This window comes from Mobula hypostoma, chromosome 1, assembly GCF_963921235.1.
Source record: "Mobula hypostoma chromosome 1, sMobHyp1.1, whole genome shotgun sequence".
Classification (NCBI taxonomy): Eukaryota; Metazoa; Chordata; class Chondrichthyes; order Myliobatiformes; family Myliobatidae; genus Mobula; species Mobula hypostoma.
Window position 1 is genome coordinate 221,014,425 of NC_086097.1, and position 20,469 is coordinate 221,034,893.

The following is a 20,469-nucleotide window of genomic DNA, read 5'->3' on the forward strand; positions in this document are numbered from 1 at the left end:
TGGGCGGGGTGATGGATGTGGAGGAAAGAATGGAATTAATACAGAGTTGGTGTCAGTGGTTCGCTTCCGTGCTGTATGCCAGCTTTTTCACTATCATTTAACACTTGAATTCCAAGTCGAGAAAGCAGACCGCCTCCACCGAAATTGAAATTAATGCCTTGTGTTCGAGTCGCTGGAAGGGCTTTTATTGAGGTAGGAAGCTGTTTGTGGCAACTTTTGCTTTTGGGAACTGGCTATCGGTGCTTTCACATTAGTAATTAAGAAAAAAGGAAGTTGCAAAACTTCTCTATAAGCATGTCAGAAGATTTCTAAACAGATGAATGAGCAACGTTTACCACATTCGGATGTGAACGCACGGAAACAACACGCTGAAATCCTCCGCCTCTTCCTCGTCAGTTTACATACGGACTTTACCCCAAACACTGGAAATACAGTAAACCTGTGTCATTTGACGCTCACGCTCGTCCCAACCCTAATGTAAACTAATCTTAACGATGAATCAATTAAAGCGTCATTTCTGAGAACCGGGTCATAGAAAACAGAAAGGAACTCTTCGCCGGGAAAGGATATAGATTGAAAGCAGGGAGGATTAATGGTGGATTATGGCAGTCGAGCGAAATTTTGGTAAGTGCAGTTTTGTGCTGACTCTACTTGGATTTCTGCTGTACCTGACCGACATTGGGACCGATCTCTGGGTTGCTGCAATGTACCTTAAAGACGGACACATTGTGTGGTGTATTCTGGTGGTGTCTGTGATGCTGGTCTCTGCTATAATCCTGCAGAGTTTCAGCTGGTCGTGGTACAAAGATGATGAGAACAGTTCAGATGGATGTCACGGTCCGCACGCCCGAGGCTGCTGTTCGTGGTTCGGTGTACTGCATGTTTTCCAGATGGGCGTGCTGCTACGGTAAGTACCGCTCAGCCAAATTAGTCTCCCGTTTGTCCAGTTCGCTTAATCCATTTCTAATAATATTCGTCTAGCTGGTGCGAATGATCGGGAAGTTTAGCTAACTGGGCAGACGTGGCAAATTTAGAATTACTAGGAATTGGAAAGGAGGCATACTTTATCTCAACTATGAAAAGCTTGTGAAATTGGGCGGGGTTCATTGGCAATTTACTAATTTCCTAGCCCATCAAGGCTCACTTTTTTCCCGGAGCAAAAATCGCTCACCCAGCTCGAAACCAGATTGTTTACACTTTGAAAGGACGTAGAAAAGGTCCATTTCGGGAGATTCACACAGCACATCATGAAAATGATATTGGCTGTTGGTAGGTCAGTATGGTTGACAATGATCACAAGTTGCAGAAACACCTCCCACACCTCATTGTTACCCAGGTGGAAATCTGTTTGACGATACCACTGGCTAAGGTCGTGTAGACGTTATCACCATAGCAGTGTTAGGGATCTTTTCCTTGGACCCATTTAGTCTGTTAGCTGTGGTTTCCAAGTGCCTGGCCCCAATGCTATTTGCAAAATCTGTAAAGCGTGTTAGAAACCATAGAAAAAACTACAGCACAGAAACGGGCCTTTTGGCCCTTCTTAGCTGCGCCGAACCATTTTCTGCCTAGTCCCACTGACCTGCACACGGACCATATCCCTCCATACACCTCCCATCCATGTATCTGTCCAATTTATTCTTAAATGTTACAAAAGAACCCGCATTTACCACCTTGTCTGGCAGTTCATTCCATACTCCCACCACTCTCTGTGGAAGAAGTCCCCCCCCCCAATGTTCCCTTTAAACATTTCTCTCTTCACCCTTAACCCATGTCCTCTTTTTTTTCTCCCCTTGCCTCAGTGGAAAAAGCCTGCTTGCATTCACTCTATCTATACTCATCATAATTTTATATACCTCTATCAAATCTCCCCTCATTCTTCTATGCTCCAGGGAATTAAGTCCTAACCTATTCAACCTTTCTCTGTAACTGAGTTTCTCAAGTCCCGGCAACATCCTTGTAAACCCTCTCTGCACTCTTTCAACCTTATTAATATCCTTCCTGTGATTTGGTGACCAAAACTGAACACAATACTCCAGATTTGGCCTCACCAATGCTTTCTACAACCTCATCATAACATTCCAGCTCTTATGTTCAATACTTTGATTAATAAAGGCTAATGTACCAAAAGCTCTCTTTACGACCCTATCTACCTGTGACGCCACTTTTAGGGAATTTTGTATCTGTATTCCCAGATCCCTCTGTCCTACTGCACTCCTCAGTGCCTTACCATTTACCCTGTATGTTCTACCTTGGTTTGTCCTTCCAAAGTGCAATACCTCACACTTTTCTGTATTAAACTCCATCTGCCATTTTCCAGCCCATTTTTCCAGCTGGTCCAAATCTCTCTGCAAGCTTTGAAAACCTTCCTTACTCTCCACTACACCTCCAGTCTTTGTATCATCAGCAAATTTGCTGATCCAATTTACCACATTATCATCCAGCACATTGATCTAGATGACAAACAACAATGGACCCAGCACTGATCCCTGTGGCACACTGCTAGTCACAGGCCTCCACTCTGAGAAGCAATCCTCTACTACCACTGTTCGGCTTCTTCCATTGAACCAATGTCTAATCCAGTTTAGCACCTTTCCATGTATACCTAGCGACTGAATTTTCCTAACTAACCTCTCATGTGGGACCTTGTCAAAGGCCTTACTGATGTCCATGTAGACAACATCCACTGCCTTCCCTTCATCCACTTTCCTGGTAACCTCCTCGAAAAACTCCAATAGATTGGTCAAACATGTCCTACCACGCACAAAGCCATGTTGACTCTCCCTAATAAGTCCCTGTCTATCCAAATGCTTGTAGATTCTGTCTCTTAGTACTCCCTCCAATAACTTACCCACTACTGACGTCAAATTTACCGGCTTATAATTTCCCGGATTACTTTTCAATCCTTTTTTAAACAACGGAACAACATGAACCATTCTCCAATCCTCCGGCATCTCACCCGTAGACACCAACATTTAAAATATATCTGCCAGGGCTCCTGCAATTTCAACACTAGTCTCCTTCAAGGACCGAGGGACTACCCTGTCAGGTCCTGGGGATTTATCCACTTTACTTTGCCTCAAGATAGCAAGGACCTTCTCCTTTTCAATCTGTATAGTTTCCATGATCTCACTACTTGTTTCCCTTAATTCCATAGACTTCATGCCAGATTCCTTAGTAAATACAGAGGCAAAAAACCTATTTAAGATCTCCCCCATTTCTTTTGGTTCTGCACATAGCCGACCACCCTGATCTTCAAGAGGACCAATTTTATTCCTTACAATCCTTTTACTCTTAATATACCTGTAAAAGCTCTTTGGATTATCCTTCACTTTGACTGCCAAGGCAACCTCATGTCTTCTTTTAGCCCTCCTGATTTCCTCCTTAAGTATTTTCTTGCACTTTTTATACTCCTCAAGCACCTTATTTACTTCCTGTTTCCTATACATGTCATACAACTCTCTCTTCTTCTTTATCAGAGTTGCAATATCCCTTGAGAACCAAGGTTCCTTATTCATATTCACTTTGCCTTTAATCCTGACAGGAGCATACAAGCTCTGTACTCTCAAAATTTCTCCTTTGAAGGCTTCCCACTTACCGATCACATCCTTGCCAGAGAACAACCTGTCCCAATCCACGCTTTATAGATCCTTTCTCATTTCTTCAAACTTGGCCTTCTTCCAGTTTAGAACCTCAGCCCTAGGGCCAGATCTATCTTTATCCATGATCAAGTTGAAACTAATGGTGTTATGATCACTGGAACCAAAGTGTTCCCCTACACACACTTCTGTCACTTGTCCTAACTCGTTTCCAAATAGGAGATCTAATATTGCATCCCCTCTAGTTGGTACCTCTATATATTGATTTAGAAAACTTTCCTGAACACATTTTACAAACTCTAACCCATCTAGACCCCTAACAGTATGGGAGTCCCAATCAATATGTGGAAAATTAAAATCCCCTACCACCACAACTTTATGTTTCCTGCAGTTGCCTGCTATCTCTCTGCAGATTTGCTCCTCCAATTCTCGCTGACTATTGGGTGGTCTATAATACAAGCCCACTAATGTGGCCATACCTTTCCTGTTTCTCAGCTCCACCCATAAGGACTCAGTAGACAAGCCCTCTAATCTGTCCGGCCTGAGCACTGCTGTAATATTTTCCCTAACAAGCAATGCTAACCCCCACCTTTCATTCCTCTGCCTCGATCACATCTGAAACATCAGAACCCTGGAATATTAAGCTGCCAATCCTGCCCCTCCTGTAGCCAAGTTTCACTAATTGCTATAACGTCATAATTCCACGTGCCAATCCACGCCCTCAACTCGTCTGCCTTCCCCGCAATACTCCTAGCACTGAAATATATACATCTCAGAAGATTTTTACCACCACTCACAACCTTTCTATTAGCAGATTTGTTTGAACTTTTAACATCATTTATTTTCACCCCAGCCCCACTGTCAGCTCTGGCACTCTGGTTCCCATTCCCCTGCAGATCTAGTTTAAAGCCCCCCCAACAGCACTAACAAACCTCCCTGAAAGGATATTGGTCCCCTTGTAGTTCAAGTGTAACACATCTCTCTTGTACAGGTCTCACCTGCCCCGGAAGAGATCCCAATGATCCTGAAATCTGAAACCCTGCTCCCTACACCAGTTCCTCAGCCACTTATTCATCCTCCAGAGCATCCTATTCCTACCCTCACTGGCACGTAGCACAGGTAGCAATCCTGAGGTTACCACCCTCAAGGTCAAGCTTTTCAACTTCCTACCAAGCTCTCTATACTCACTCTCCAGGACTTCCTCACTCTTCCTTGCTATGTCATTGGTACCGATGTGCACCACGACATCTGGCTGATCACCCTCCCACTTCAGAATGTCATGCAAGCGATCAGAGACATCCTTGACCCTGGAACCCGGGAGGTAACAAACCATCCTGGATTCTCTGTCACGACCACAGAACCTCCTATCTGTACCTCTAACTATCGAGTCCCCTATCACTACTGTTCTCCTCTTTTTCCACCCTCCCTTCTGCACTGCAGAATCAGACTCAGTGCCAGAGATCTGGCTGCCGCAGCTTGTCCCAGGTAAGTCATCCCCCACCCTGCAACAGAATCCAGTGCGGTATACTTGTTGTTGAGGGGAATGGCCACAGGGGAACCCTGCTCTGCCTGCTCTTTCCTCTTCCCTCGCCTGAAAGTGACCCAATTTCCTGTGCTCTGCTCCTTTGGCGTAACTATCTCCCTGTAGCTACTACCTATAATCTCCTCATTCTCCCAAATGATCCGCAGGTCATCCAGCTCCTGCTCCAGTTCCCTAATGCGGTTTGTTAGGAGAGGCAGCTGGATGCACTTCTTGCAGGTGTCATTGTCAGGGACATCGGAGGGCTCCCTGACATCCCACATCCTGCAAGAAGACCATTCCAACATCCTGCCTGGCATTCTCTCTATTCTAAGCCAACTGGACAAAAAAAAACTTACCGGAACCTACCCTGGCCTCTGCCTGTTCTCGCCGAAGCCTGTTGAGCCAAAGCCATCCCACTCTGCTCCTTCTCACTCCACTGCCCGCTGTATATGGTGGTTTCTTTTTAAATGTTGGCGCGCTATGTTATGCGCCTGCGCAGTGCAGACCCTTCTGCCCGAGCAGTGTTTTAAAAAAAAGACTTTTTCTAACCGATTTCTTCACTCCCTTCTTCTCAGCTGCTTGCGTCAACTGAAACAAGAACTGTTGAAAATTCCTCTTTTTAAACCTTGGCACGCTACGGCGCACATCTGCGCAGTGCAGACCCTTCTCCCCAAGCAGTGTTTAAAAAAAAAGACTTTTTCTACCAGATTTCTTCACTCCCTTCTTCTCAGCTGCTTGCTTCGACTGAAGCAAGAACCGTTGAAAATTCCTCTTTTTAAATTGATTTAGTGTTGATTTAGTGTCCCCAGTTAGTACCTGCTCACCAGAGTTACTGACGATTGGAAATTGTTGAGAGTTAGGAAAGTTGTGCTGAATCACTCAGTGTTGATGGACCAACATGTTTTGTACATGGACCCGGCAGATATAGGTCATTATTCATCTTTCCACATGGCTTACTTAATTTTTTATTGCAACTTATGTCTTGCACTGTGCTGCTACTACAAAACAAATTTCATGACACATGTCAGTGATAATAATCCTGATTCTGATTCAATTGTACATGAAGCTCAAAGGATCACATGCAAAAATGGTAATACTATCACAGCGCCATCAACACAGGTTCAATTCCTACCACTGAATGTCTCACCACATTCTCCCTATGACTGTGTGGGTAGGTTTCCTCCCATATTTCAAAGGTGTACAGGTTAGTTTAATTAGTCACATGGGTGTAATTGGTCAGCACGGGCTTGTTGGCGCTGAAGGGCCTGTTACTGTGTTGTATTTCTAAATAAATAAAGAAAAATCTGCTCTGGATAATAATTATAGACAAAAGTCTTTCTTTCACTTTGGCCAGAAAGAGCTACAGTTTACATACAAATCAGTGAATTCAAATGAATCAAGGACAGTGGAAGTAGACAAACGAATTGTCTTTGTTCTTGCCATGAAGTTGCAGGAATGGAAGCTGCCATTTTGTGAAGCTGGTCTGCATCCTCCGTTTTGTGAAATGGCTTTGCTTGGTTGAATCAGTGTTTTAAAGCAGAGACAATGATGCTCCAGGAAATATGCAGGACTAGAGATCATTTCCAAATAGAAAGTTATTTGTGATGTGTTCTTTGCTATGATATAACATGCAGTTTTTTGAATGATGAGGTCTGAGTGATTTGAGCTGGTTACTGGTTTGGTAACTGATTTAGAACAAGAAGCCATAAATTACCAGGTGTCTCTTGTGGAAGTGGGCAATAAATGGATGCTGGCTTGGACCAAAGCCAATAAGAAGGTGATATAGGTCACTCAGATGACCCACGGCCAACAAGACTGAAATGTGACTCTTGAACTAGTAAGAAAAGTGTATAAAAGCAAAGGCTTCGAATGCAAAGTGGAGACAACTCTCCAGAGACCAACCATCACATGGAGATCAGAGCAGGACCATGAGGAATGAATGGCCAGCATAGACTCCTTTTACTGTCATTTCCTTTTTCTATTCTTTGACTCTTCATGGAGGCTCAGGAAAATGAAGTAGGTGTGCATAGAGGTGTTCTGTTGTGCAATACACTTCTGTTGAGATAGTAAAGGTACTTGGCAAAAATTACAGATTCTCTCTATGCCTCTCTGATCATTGTTACTAAGGGGTAGATCCTTGTAACAACCTCAAGGTTAGATCAAGGTCATGGGCAAGTCATGATCATCAGGGTGATGACATCATGTTTGTCATTAGATACTGGGGCTATTAGCATTGTGATATTGCTGTTGGATTGAATGAGTAGCTGGTGTTGTGTAGGAAGTGAGAATCAGTTCTGGTGGAGATGCTGCTGCTAGGTTTGCCTACAAGAGGATCCTGTCAATGATTGCCAGGATAAGCATCTGATCTGGTGAATGAATTTGAGACAATATTAACTTGACTGAGTTAAGCTCCAATTAACACCCTGCAACTGTTTTTATGCCAGCTACCATAATGTACATTGAAAATGTTTGAAGTGTTTAATTTGATGCCGTTTTGCCATTCACTAAATTATCAAAAAATGCAATGATAAATTCAACTTTCACCTTCACTAGACTCATGTCTGTCTTTACCTCCTTTTCTTCCCTGTCTGTAATTTGTCATATTGGTTATCTGACATCAAGGATGAGCAGAACTTTGTCAGGGAATTGGAAAGATAGCAACAGAAATAGAGAACTAAGTTTCCCTGACATCACCATTAGTTTAACTTCCAGTGAATATGGTTCTGGTACACTCAATCTCCCTTCCTATCAATAACCCATTATCAGAGGGTCTTGGTTGGTGAATTGTTGTTATACTGACATGTATGCTCCTAATGAAGATAAAATATAGATTCTAGATACAGTGTCTGAAATATTCGAAGTACTCAAAGAATGTATAAATTACACAAGCTTGATTTGTTTGCTTACAGGCAGTTGCAAAGCAAGGAACCTGAAAAAAAGCAGTTTTTGAAACAAGACCAACCCCCAATGTGCACATAGAAAGAGAGACAAAAAATCATGCAAACAATAGAACTGAGCAACAACAACAGTATTCCGAACCAAATTGAGTCCTGAGATGCCAATCCCCAGTGCAGCCCCGAGTAAGGCCAAAGTTGATTCAGTTCATCAGATTAGCCGGGCAAATCACTGCAAAGTTCGCAGACGTGAAGCACAGCAGCCAGGGGCAGTTTCACAGCCGGAGCATCGTGGAGAGGGGAGTCCCCAGTCTATCTGGGCTGGTGTTTAAATTGTCTGAACACAGATCACACCTCACACTAGGACCTGAGCCTCATCACGGTGGATTGCTTTGGGCCTAGGTTTTGTTGCCAAAGAATCTGTTCTTGAGCTCTCCAGATTGGCTCGGCACTTGGAGCGATCCACCCTCGCACCCAGGCCGGCTGGAACTCTTCATCAGCTCAGGCAACTTTTGTGGAAAGGGAAATGGGTAACATTACAGGACCCATCATCAGGACCAGGAAAGAAGAAAGAAAAACAAAATTAGTTTTGTTAGCTGTGAGGTGGTGGATGTCTGGACAGAACAACGGGAATGTATTTGATATGTTGAGACCAGATGACTGAATGTGACAGTTAAGTAGTAATTAAAATCAAATTAAGCTTTTTATTTTGAGTCCTTGAGGCCCTCTGCTGGGCTCAGCCATGGATGTTGCATCCCAGCTGCCCAGGTGATACGCAAGCCAGGGCAGTACAATATGGAGAACGATCTGCTGCCCATGCAGCAGGCTCCCCCTCTCCGCACAGCTGATACAGCAGAGACCGATACGGTTCGGCACCAGCGGCCCCACAGAAGTTGCCAGTCAGCATTGAACTCGAGCTAGCACTGACTAAGAGACTTCAGCTCCAGATTTTTCCTCTGGGTTTACTCTCAGAGCCTTCCCCAAGAATGGGTATAGCCACAAGGCAGCAGAGGTTTGAGATCAGAGTTTTCCTTCTCGTAGGTGAGGTGTCAACCATGGCCGATGAGCCCTAAATGATTGGTTTTAAGGTGCCAGTAACTCACCTTTGCCCCTTCCCCTGCCAGCAGAAATGGTTCTGCCAGGCTTAGCAGCTAAGCCACACGTGAAGGCCGGGAGCTGGGCTTGATTGTTAGAGGCCATTTGAGATGCAGACCATTGGGAGCATTTAATAGGCAGTGGGAGCTTCTCCCCACTACCGCCCCTGTCCAAAACAACCTAGCAGAACCATTCTTTCTAATGTGTTCTTAATGGCAAGATTGTGGAGCATACATGTGTTCTGTTTCATTTGTTTATTCTGATTCCCTGCAATATTTACATTATAAAAATCTGTTGCCCTACACAGCCCTTCTTAATCTATCAAATCCTATATTTAATAATATATTCTGAATAATTACAGAATCTGTTTTTCTTTAATAACATCCAGAAGCTCTGGTAGTTTTGTTTTGGACATGATTCTAAATTCTTTATTTCAAATCCTTTAAATGTAAAGCACATTACATTAGTTGTCAGCATGAAAATTTAATGCTTTTCATTGCACCTGTGCACTTATGTACCTGTGCTTATGACAATAAACTACACTTTGGCTTTTGGACTTTGTTAAAAAATACTTTTCTCCTTGTTTTTAAAGGTTTATAGAGGCACTTAAATATGGATACAAGGCAGCATTCAAAAAAGAGGAGACCACCTTGCTTGCCATATACTCAGCTACAGATTTAAGCATGTTACGATTGTTTGAGGCATTTTTGGAAGCAGCACCTCAACTTGTTCTTCAGGTCTTTATTCTGCTGATATGGGATGATAGAGAAAATATTCAGTGTAAGTTTACTTTTATTAAACCTGTTATTGCTGTTACGTACCATTGTTTAAAATTGGTTTATGAATTAAACAGTGGATTTTCCTGGGTCTAAGCACAGTTGGTCCCTGTGCTATATTCTACAGTCCTGTCTCATGGTTCTCCTTTGATACACCAAAAGTTTCATGTTGGCAGCTATAAATTTACCAATATCTAAATAATTTTCCAATTTGCCTTATACCTTAATAATTCAGTACAGCTTTTGTGTTCTTCTATATTGGTGTATTTTATTTCTGGCACTTGGTAAGAAATGAATGCAGCTTAGAGTGGCAACTGACTCTCCATTCCTGGCTCCTGGAATTGAAGCAGTAATGTTTTAGTTTATGTTTGAGAAGATTCAAGTCTCAGCATGTGACTTGTCCTTATCACTTAGGTAGAGCAATAGCAAACTTTTTGTATTTTATTAATGGGACATGGGTACAGGTAGCAGAGTCAGCACTTATACCAACTTGAGTTACCCCTGAGAAGCTCATGTTCAACTGCTTAACAAATGTATTCAGTATTGTTGGAGCAGCACCCATCCCAGCAATTGGAGAGCATTTTCATCACATGTCTGACTCGTGCCTTGTGGAAGATGGAAAAGCTTTGTCTGAGGAAGTGAAACACTTGCTAGATGATACCTAACCTTTAGCCTGCTCTTGTGGCATGTCACTTGTATGTCTAGTCTAGATGAGTTTCTGATCAAAGCCATTCTGAGGTGGGTTGTCAGTGATGCCAGTTACATCGAACATCAAGGGTAGGTGGTTCCACTCTCTTGTTGAAGATGGTTGTAGCCTGGCGTTAGTACTGGTAAATTTAACCTGTCACTTCTCGGCTTCTGCCTGAATGTCTAGAACTTGCTGTGTGCAGGCAGTTATTGGGGAGTTGCAAATGGAATTGTACATTGTGCAATCATTAGTAAATATCCATATCCCTGAGCCTATCATGTGAGGAAAGTTATTGATGATTGGGTCAAATAAACTCCCCAGAGGAACTCCTGCAGTGATGTACTGGGTTAAGATAATTGATCTTCAACTACAGCCTTTCAACTTTGGCTTGTGAACAGCTTTCCTCTTAATTCTAACCGATTTACCTGGGTTATTTAATACCATACCCTCTTAAATTCTGCCTTTATGTCAAGAACAGTTATTGTCACCTCGTCTTTGGAATTCTAATCATTTGTATGTACAAACTTGGATTGGTTCTGTAATGTGGCCTCAACAGAATGTACAGGTTGTTGTGGAATAAATGCAGTTGGATCAATTAGTTAACAAAACTTTCAATATTTTTTTCTTAATGAGTGTGCCCAGGCAAATGCCATGATAATTATTTGTCAGTTGTCAGTTCATAGCTGATTGTTCTATAGAGAATTCCATTTATGATACAGGCACAACATGGTGGCTAGTACACTGACGTTCTGGGGCCAATGAAATGATGTAATTTTGTTGTAATATTAAATGTTTCAATCAAGTTTTCTGCAACAATTTTTTTAGCTGTCACAGATGTTCTTGATATAAATACATATGGAGTGCAGACTCAGTTTCAAAAAAGGGTTTTCCCAGAAAACATTCACTTCAAGACAAAGATTGATTGCAGTTTACAATGTGGATGGGGATTATCGGATTAGTGGTATCCTCTCCAGGCCTTTTTCATGGCAACTGATATCATTTATTTGGTAGAGTCTGGCTCGATGGGTGTGCTGGCATTGGAGAGGGTCCAGAGGTAGTTTACAAGGATGATCCTGGGAATGAAAGGGTTGATGTATGAGGAGTGTTTGATGACTCTTGGCCTGTACTCGTGGAGCATTGAAGAATAATAGGGGATCTTATTGTAACCTATTGCATATTGAAAGGCCTAGGTAGAGTGGATATGGAAAGGATGTTCCTAGAGTGGGGGAGTCTAAGACCTGAGGGCACAGCCTCATAATACAAGGATGTCTCTTTAGAACAGAGATAAGGAAGAATATGTTTAGTCAGAGGGTGGTGACTCTGTGGAATTCATTAGCACAGACTGTTGAGAAGGCCAAGTCATTGGTTATATTTAAAATGGAGGTTGAGTGTTTTTTGATTAGTAAGGGCATCAAAGGTTATGGGGAGAAAGCAGAAGAATGGGGTTGAGAGGGATAATAAATCAGCCATGATGGCAGAATAGACTTGATGGGCTGAATGGCCTAATACTGCTCCTCTGTTTTATGGTTTATCATCATTGCTTTTTCCTTTTATTTTTTAATCCCTTTATGATTAAATACAGTAAATTAGCTACTCTGCACTCTCACTTTCACTGAGAGGGTGAAAGAGCTCTGCTCTTGATAGGGTGACTGAGAGCATCTTTCACCCTCAACAACTTTCAATTCTCTCTCGCTGACCGCCTCATTTTTGCCATGGATATCCATGTACACTTCTATCGCCCATCCAGAAGGCCTTAAAACTCTCCGCTTCTTTCTCAGCTCAAGACCCAACCAGTTCCCCTCCTCCACCATCCTCCTCCACCTGATAGTACTGGTCCTCACCCTCAACAATTTATCCTTCTACTCTTCCCACTTTCTCCAACCTCAATGGGTAACCATGTGCCCCAGCTGTGCCTGTCTTTTTGTTGGCTGTATAGAGCAATCCCTGTTCCAAGCCTTCCCTGGTAATGCTCTCGGTCTTCCTGCACTACACTAATGATTGCATTGGTGCTGCTTCATGCACCCATGCTGAGCTTGTCAATTTAATCTATTCTGCCTTCAGCTTCCACCCTGCCGTTAAATTCACTCAATCCATTTCTGGCAAGTTCCTCCCCTCCCTCAGTCTCTCTGTCTCCATCTCTGGACACAAACTGTCTACTGACATCTTTTATAAACCTTCCAATTCCCATGGATATCTTCACTATATCTCTTCCCACCATATCGCTTGTAAAATGGTATTCCCTTTTCTCAGTTCCTTTGTCTCAGCTGCATCTGTTCCCAGGATGAGGCTTTCCTTTCCAGGACATCCAAGATGTCCTCCTTCAAAGAACGGGATTTTCCTACCTCCACCATTGATGCTGCCCTCAACCGCATCTCCTCCAGTTCCTTTACATCTGCACTCACCCCATCTTCCCAGGGCTTCAACAGTGATAGAGTTCCTCTTGTTTTCATCTACCACCCAGCGAGTCTCCACAACTTCTGCCATCTTCAACAGGATCCTACGATCAAAAAAATCTTTATCTCCCTCATCCCCACCATTCTCCACTTTCCACAGTGATTGCTCCTTCCATGATTGGCCTGTCCGGTCATCCCTCCCCACTAATCTCACACCTGCCACATATCCCTGCAAATGACAGAAATTCTACACCTGCCCATTCACCTCTTCCCTTGCCATCATTCAGGGCCCCAGGCAGTCCTTCCAGGTGAGGTAACAGCCGGTAGCTACCCACCCTAATTCCTGTCTTCAATCCTGTTCTGACATGTTCTTCCTCTTCTTCAATGACAAGGCCACTCTCAGAATGCAGGAGCAACACCATAAGACAGGAGCAGAATTAGGCAATTTTGCCCATTACATCTGCTCTGCCATTCCATCATGCTGATTTATTATTCCTTTCAACCCCATTCTCCTGCCTTCTCCACAAAATCTTTCATACCGTGACTAGTCAGGAACCTATCAACCTCTGCCATAAATACACTGAATGACCTGGCCTCCATAGCCACCTGTGACAATGAGTTCCACACCACAGATTCACCACTGTCTGGCTAAAGTAATTCCTCCTCATTTCCCTTCTAAAGGGACGTCCCTCTATTCTTAGGATCTGTGCTCTGGTCCTAGACTCCCCCACTACAGGGAACTTCCTCTCCATATCCCCTCTATCTAGGCCTTTTAACATTTGATAGGTTTCAGTGAGATTCCCCCTTTGTTGTTCTAAATTCCAGTGAGTATAGGCCCAGAGCCATCAAATATTCCACATACAGTATGGTAAGCATTTCATTCCTGGAGTTCTTCTCGAGAACCTCCTTTCAACCCATTCCGATGTCAGCACATCCTTTCTTAGATAAGGGGGCCAAAGCTGCTCACAATACCCCAACTGAGGCCTCATCAGTGCCTCATTAAGCATTATAACCTTGATTTTATATTTTAGTCATCTCAAAATGAACGCTAGCATTGCATTTACCTTCGTCATCATGGACTCAACCTGCAAGTTAACCTTTAGCGAATCTTACACGAGGACTCCTAAATCCCTTTGCATTTTGGATGTTTGAATTTTCTCCATATGTAGATAATAGTCTAAGCTTTTATTCCTTCAATGAAACTGCATGACCATACACTTCCTGACACTACTCCATCTGCCACTTCTTTGCCCATTCTCCTAATCTAAGTCATAGAAACATAGAAGACCTACAGCACAATACAGGCCCTTCAGCCTACGATGCTGTGCCGAACATTTACTAACTTTAGAAATTACCTAGGGTTATCCTCTATTTTCCTAAGCTCCATGTACTTATCCAGGAAACTCTTAAAAGACTCTATCGTATCTGCCTCCACCACCGTCGCTGGCAGCCCATTCCATGCACTGACCACCTCTGCGTTTAAAAAAAATCTTACCCCTGACAACTCCTCTGTACCTACTTCCAAGCACTTTTATAGCTCCTCTAAACTTTCTCTACTTCCTCAAAGTTACCTGCCTATCCACATGTCCTCATTGTCTGCAAACTTGGCCAGAAATCCATCAATTCCATCCTTCGAATCATTGACATGTAAAAAGAAGCAGTCTGAACATCGACCTTTATTTTCCCCCCTGGGTTTTTGACTGTTCATGAAGGGCCAGGGAAACCTCATGGATATGCACGCTGTTAGTTTGCAAATGAATATGCTTGCTAATTGAGACAATAAAGGTACTTGTCAATGAATACAGATTTTCTCTGTGCCTAACTGATCATTATGGTTGAGGGTTAATCCTTGTAACTGTCTGTTTTGAAACTTGGTGCATGTGAGAATTATAGCTAAATCTTTATCTTAAAGCAGCTGATTGTTTCTGTAAACCACCACCCTCTTCCTCATCTGATTGTGGATCAGCATTTTTGACCTGACCTGACCATCAGTGTCCTTAACGTCTTTCCCCTGACCACTTCCATGATATTCTGGACCCGTGACTTGCTGTTCTTCTTTCTTTGCCTTTTGGTGTCGCACCACCCACTCAATATGCTCTTTCAGGTATGTACTGGAGAATTTCATGGTCATATATTTTATGCATGGATCAGCACGTGTTCCTTTGCTGATGGTGCAACTCTGACTAAGGAGGTGAAACTCTGCATTTGCTGATGTGAGCCTTATACTGCTAAGGACAAAGGCTGTCTGTACATGAAAACCAGGTATGACTTGTGGAGGGCTATTTCGAGAGCTAAGAAACAGTTCCTTCAAAGGGAGGATAAAATTACAGTATGGGGATCCCTGAAGCACCCAGTGACCCTGCGATCTCTGTCTCGGAGGCTGACGTCGGACTGTCTTTCAAGAGGGTGAACCCTTGCAAGGTGACAGGTCCCAATGGAGTACATGTTAAGGCTCTGAAAACATGTGCCAGCCAACTGGTGGTGCTTCAAAGATAGTTTCACTCTCTCATTGCTACAGTCAGAAGTTCCCACCTGCTTCAAAAAGGCAGCAATTATATCAGTAAGCAAGAAGAGCAGTGTGAGCTGCCTTAATGGCCATTGTCCAGTATCACTCACATCTATACTGATAAGGTGCTTTGAGAGGTTGGTTATGTCTATAATCAACTCCTGTCTTAGTTTGCCTATTGCCAAAATAGCAATACGGTCGACACGATCTCACTGACTCTCCACGCAGCCTTGGATCATCTGGACAATATAAATACCTATGTCAGAATGCTGTTTATTGACTACATTTCAACATTTAACACCATCATTCCTATAGTCCTGATCGAAAAGCTCCAGAACCTGGGCCTCTGTACCCACCTCTGTAACTGGATCCTCGATTTCCTAACTGGAAGAACAAAATGTGTATAGATTGAATATAACATCTCCACCTCACTTACAATCAATACTGGCACATCTCAGGGATGTGTGCTTAGAACACTGCTCTACTTCCTCTGTACCCATGACACACACAGCTCAAATGCCATCCATAAATTTGTTTACAATACAACCTTTGTTGGCAGAATCTCAGGTGATGATGAGGCGGTGCACATCAGATGGAGTTGAGAGGGCGTACAGGAGTGAGATATACCAACTAGTTGAGTGGTGTCACAGCAGAAAACTTGCACTAAATGTCAGTAAGACCAAAGAACTGATGGTGGACTAAAGAAAGGGTAGGATGAGGAAACACACCAATCGTCATAGAGGGAGCAGAAGAGGAGAGAGTGAACAATTTCAAGTCCCTGGGTGTCAATATCTCTGAGGACCTAAGCTGGACCCATCATATCTATGCAGCCATAATGGCAAGATAGTGGCCATATTTCAATGGGTGTTTGAGGAGATTTTGGTATGTCGCCAAATTTCTGCAGATGTACCATGGAGACCATTCTAACTGGCAGTATCACCATCTGGTATTGTGGGGTGGGGGTGGTGCAGCGCCTTAGGATGGAAGTAAGCTGCAGAGAGGTGTAAAATTGGTCAGTGTCACTGTGGGTACTAGCCTCCTTAGTATCCAGGACATCTTCAAGGAGCAGTGCCTCAGACAGGTGGTCCATCATTAAGGACCCCCACCACCCACATGTCCTCTTCTCATTGCCATCTGGAGGGAAGTAAAGAAGCCTAAAGGCACACACTCAACGATTCAGGAACAGTTTATTTCCCTTTGCCATCTGATTTCTGAATGGACATTGAACCCATGACCACTACCTCACTAATTTCTTATTTCCTATTTTTTGCACAACTTATTTAATTTATCTAATATATACTTACTGTAATTCAGCTTTTTCTCTATTATGTACTGCTGTAGAAAGTTAACAAATTTTACAATACATACTGTGACATTAAATCTGATTCTTCACTTGAGTTGTTAACTAAATCCATAGTGGCATTGGTCTTACTCAACTTTGCTCATCAATTCCTAACTCACCTTGCTGCAATTCAACATCATCCTGACAATAATTTAATAGTATATTAAATGCTAGATGAAAGCATAGTGAGTGATGATAACACACTATGAAACATTTTTGTATTTTCTCAGAATGTACAATGACAGAAGTTATAGAGTGCGAAAGATTGCAGTTTATTAATAATTAGTATTGAAATTCTGAAAGATACTGAATTATATTTGACACTGTGTTCCTTTTCTTTTGCAGATGTGTCTGTGATTTTGTCATGCATGAGCATTTCATGGGCTACTTTGGACTACTATGCAGCACTAAAGAAATCTTTACCTGACCACTCAACACTAATTTGTGGATTCCCTTATTTGCTGTACTTCTTCTATAAGTTGTTGACACTAAATGCAAGAATTTTGCTCATAACCCTTCTGACTACGATTAATATCAACATTATGATTGTCTACTTGTTTGTTTCATGGCTGATCATGATCATCTGTGTCTGTGTGCAGAAGACCAAGTTTTGTTCATCCAAAATCCAGGAAGGCATTTACCGGGCAGTGGTTGCCATCATCTTAGTTTTCACCTTTTTCAACATAAAAGATAAGAACACGAGAATAATTATGCCGATCTATTATGTATTTAGATTTGTTGAAACTGTTGCAGTACTTGCCATCTGCTGGCTTCTGAAGGATTTTATAGATGTTAAAAACTACAGTCTCCCTGTTGGTTTTACCATTGTGTTCTCACTAATTCTAGGGATCATTTGTCTTGTACTGTACTACAGTTGTTGCCATCCAACTGGTAGAGACTTTAATCATACTGACAATGCAGTACAATTACCCCTATCTTGTGATGAAATTGATGGATACTCAACTGAAAAAAATTCAACAATTATACTGAAGAATAAAAATGAAAGTAGCATTATGATAAATTCAGCAGATACTAAATCTGGAAATATAAATTATAGAATAAAAAAATGTTTAAGCATTTAATTTTGAATAAACCAACACTGGAATGAACTTGACTCTCCTCTACAGATGGAAGTTGTTATATTTGGTGTTTAAAAAAAACATTTTACACATCATCATTTTTCCATTGGATTGTATTTCTAATTTATAAGGTATATAATCCATAGATGGAAAATGAACAAGTTTTTAAAATGAAGCTCTACCTGTCAATTTAGGCATATGTTATATGCATCGTTTACGAAATAACAGGGAGCTTTCTGGACAGCAAGGGCTAAAGTAACTCTTTGCTCAACCAAGGTAAACAACTGACGGTTGCTCATCTCATTTTGGGATCTTGTGTAGCATTTCTTTGCATAATAATCAAAGCATGGTGACAGGTAACTGGAAAATGAAATGCTTTGCAATATGGCAATGTGCTAAATAAATGCAATTCAAAGGATGGTGGCAATCCATTTAATAGATTATAAATACCCTTCTGCTGTTAATTTTGAATAGAGATCACAAATATGCTTTAGAATTGATAAGCTGTAAATATAATTTTTAGTGGCCATGCAAAGTACAAACACAGGTAAAGGTGCAATTTTCCACTGTGGCTGCTTTGAATCTGTACAGAAAACCTATTGTTTTTTTTTTAAAGTACAGGTCGACCTTCACTAATCCGACTAACTGTAATTCGGTTCCTTCGATAATCCAGCACTGATTACGCTTAATGTGATCCTTCTGTAATTCGGCATTTTCATTAACCCAGCACTGCTCAGATCCCAATGGTGCCAGATAAGTGAAGGTCGGCCTGTATTCTGACTTTATTGTACAATGTTATTATCAGCACCACTGAAATAATAATTTATTTTAATAAACAAGAAAGTAAAACTTGAATATTGCAAATATGTTTGGTCTGAAGTAGAGATTTAAAAATGAACTGGAAAATAAGTAGCCAAATGAAGAGGTAAATTTAGCAAATAATGAATAAAATAATACCATGCATCACAGAGTTCTCTCTCCAATCAGTCAGAAAGCTATTTAGTGGTTGGAATTTTGAATTGACTTACCAATTTCTCACCAGTCGTTTAAATAAATATGAATAGAAATCAAATATATTTTGGGATTAGAATCACTATTCTTTTAATTATTATCATCAGTAGGAGCCTCATATCTATTTTCTGTCTGTATTTTATTTTGTGTTGTGCATTTATTATGGGTAGTTTGTCACATGATTGAGGCATGATAGGTGTGAAGAGTATAGTCGTGTGTTCATGCTTTGTCTTCAGTGCAGTTTTTAGTCTAGGTTAGAACCAGAGGCAGTTAGAAAGATATAACTCATATCGTGTGTGTGTGTGTGTGTGTGTGTGTGTGAAGTGTATGTGTGTATGTATATGTGTAAAAACATTTAGTTACAATGAAATAGATGGATAAAATGGGAATCAATAGTGGTTGCTGATGGCCTTGTCATTCTTGTTCAGGTCATTCACTGGGAGGCACTGTTGGAATAGAAACTCAATGCACTTTGTAGACACTTTGTGCACTTTGAGGGTTATGGGTCGACAGGAGTTAAAATAGTTCAGCATGGTCTAGATGGGTTGAAGGGCCTATTTCTGTGCTGTAGCTTTCTGGCTCTATGACAATGACAGTTTGGACTAGAGTTGTAGTGCACCAGTTGAAGACGTATTGAATGTTTAGGTTGATGAAAAGAGTATCAATCAAATGGGCTGCTTTGTGCCAAGCTTTAGGAAAGTTGTTTTAGCTGTAGTACTTTAGGTAAGTGGTTAGAATTCCATCACTTTTGTAGAGGGTAGAGGGGTTTTGGGATGTCAAGAGGTGGGATGTGAAGTATCTCTTCAGGATACCCAACCAGAAGTGTTGTCATAGTTACACTACCTTGGGGCTGGTCATCTGTGACCCTCAGTGTGTTAATCTGGGGATTTGACAATGATAATAGCATTGAATGCTCATGGAAGGTTCGTGTACTCTCATTGAAATGGATATTGTTTGGCATGGATGTTACCTGCTTATATGATGCTATGATGACCGAATGTTGTTTAGGACTGCTGTGGACTGCATTGTTTGCTGAGGAGAGCATAAAGCATGGGAGCAGAATTAGGCCATTTGCCCCACCAAGTCTGCTCCATCATGGCTAATTTATTATCCCCCTCAACCTCATTCTCTTGCCTTCTCCCTTAAACCTTTGACACCCTTATAATCAAGAACCTATCAACCTCTGCTTTAAATATGCCCAATGAGTTGGCCTCCACAGAGCTCGGTACTTGAACAGAAGGCTGGAGAATGTTGTGTGCATAATTGTTTGAGTTAGAATCAGGATGTTAATCTAAGTCACTCTGGGTTGTTGAAGGCATAAATCTGAAGTTAATAACTATCTGGGAGGAAAATATCGGTGGAGTGTTGATAGTGAAAGAAAACACGGTGGGTATGATGAATGGTATCATTTCATAAGGATTGATGTCACTCTTGAACATTCCATATGTGTGTGTCAAATACATGTACAACTGGAAGTAGTGTGTCCTATCCACCATAGGACTTTAATTGCACAAAAAGATGTGCTATGTATCTGGACTTGTGCGCCTTAGATTTTGGTCCCAAGTCT

The 20,469-nt window shown here is 41.8% G+C and overlaps 1 protein-coding gene across 1 annotated transcript; it reads left to right on the plus strand.

Moving 5' to 3' along the window:
* The first annotated feature begins 320 nt into the window (after positions 1-320).
* On the plus strand, positions 321-18,920 carry xkr9 (XK, Kell blood group complex subunit-related family, member 9). The gene is made up of 3 exons (XM_063042011.1): positions 321-907; positions 9,700-9,887; positions 17,158-18,920. The coding sequence occupies exons 1-3, from the start codon at positions 603-605 to the stop codon at positions 17,892-17,894; spliced, it is 1,230 nt and encodes a 409-aa protein (XP_062898081.1). The 5' UTR covers positions 321-602; the 3' UTR covers positions 17,895-18,920.
* Positions 18,921-20,469: the final 1,549 nt, after the last annotated feature.

Excerpts from the sequence above, each read along its gene's own strand:
- xkr9 (XM_063042011.1), top strand. The coding sequence starts at position 603 with ATGGCAGTCGAGCGAAATTTTGGTAAGTGCAGTTTTGTGCTGACTCTA. Across the intron at positions 908-9,699 it reads CAGATGGGCGTGCTGCTACG|GTTTATAGAGGCACTTAAAT; the intron begins GTAAGTACCGCT and ends TTGTTTTTAAAG. Across the intron at positions 9,888-17,157 it reads TGATAGAGAAAATATTCAGT|ATGTGTCTGTGATTTTGTCA; the intron begins GTAAGTTTACTT and ends TTTCTTTTGCAG.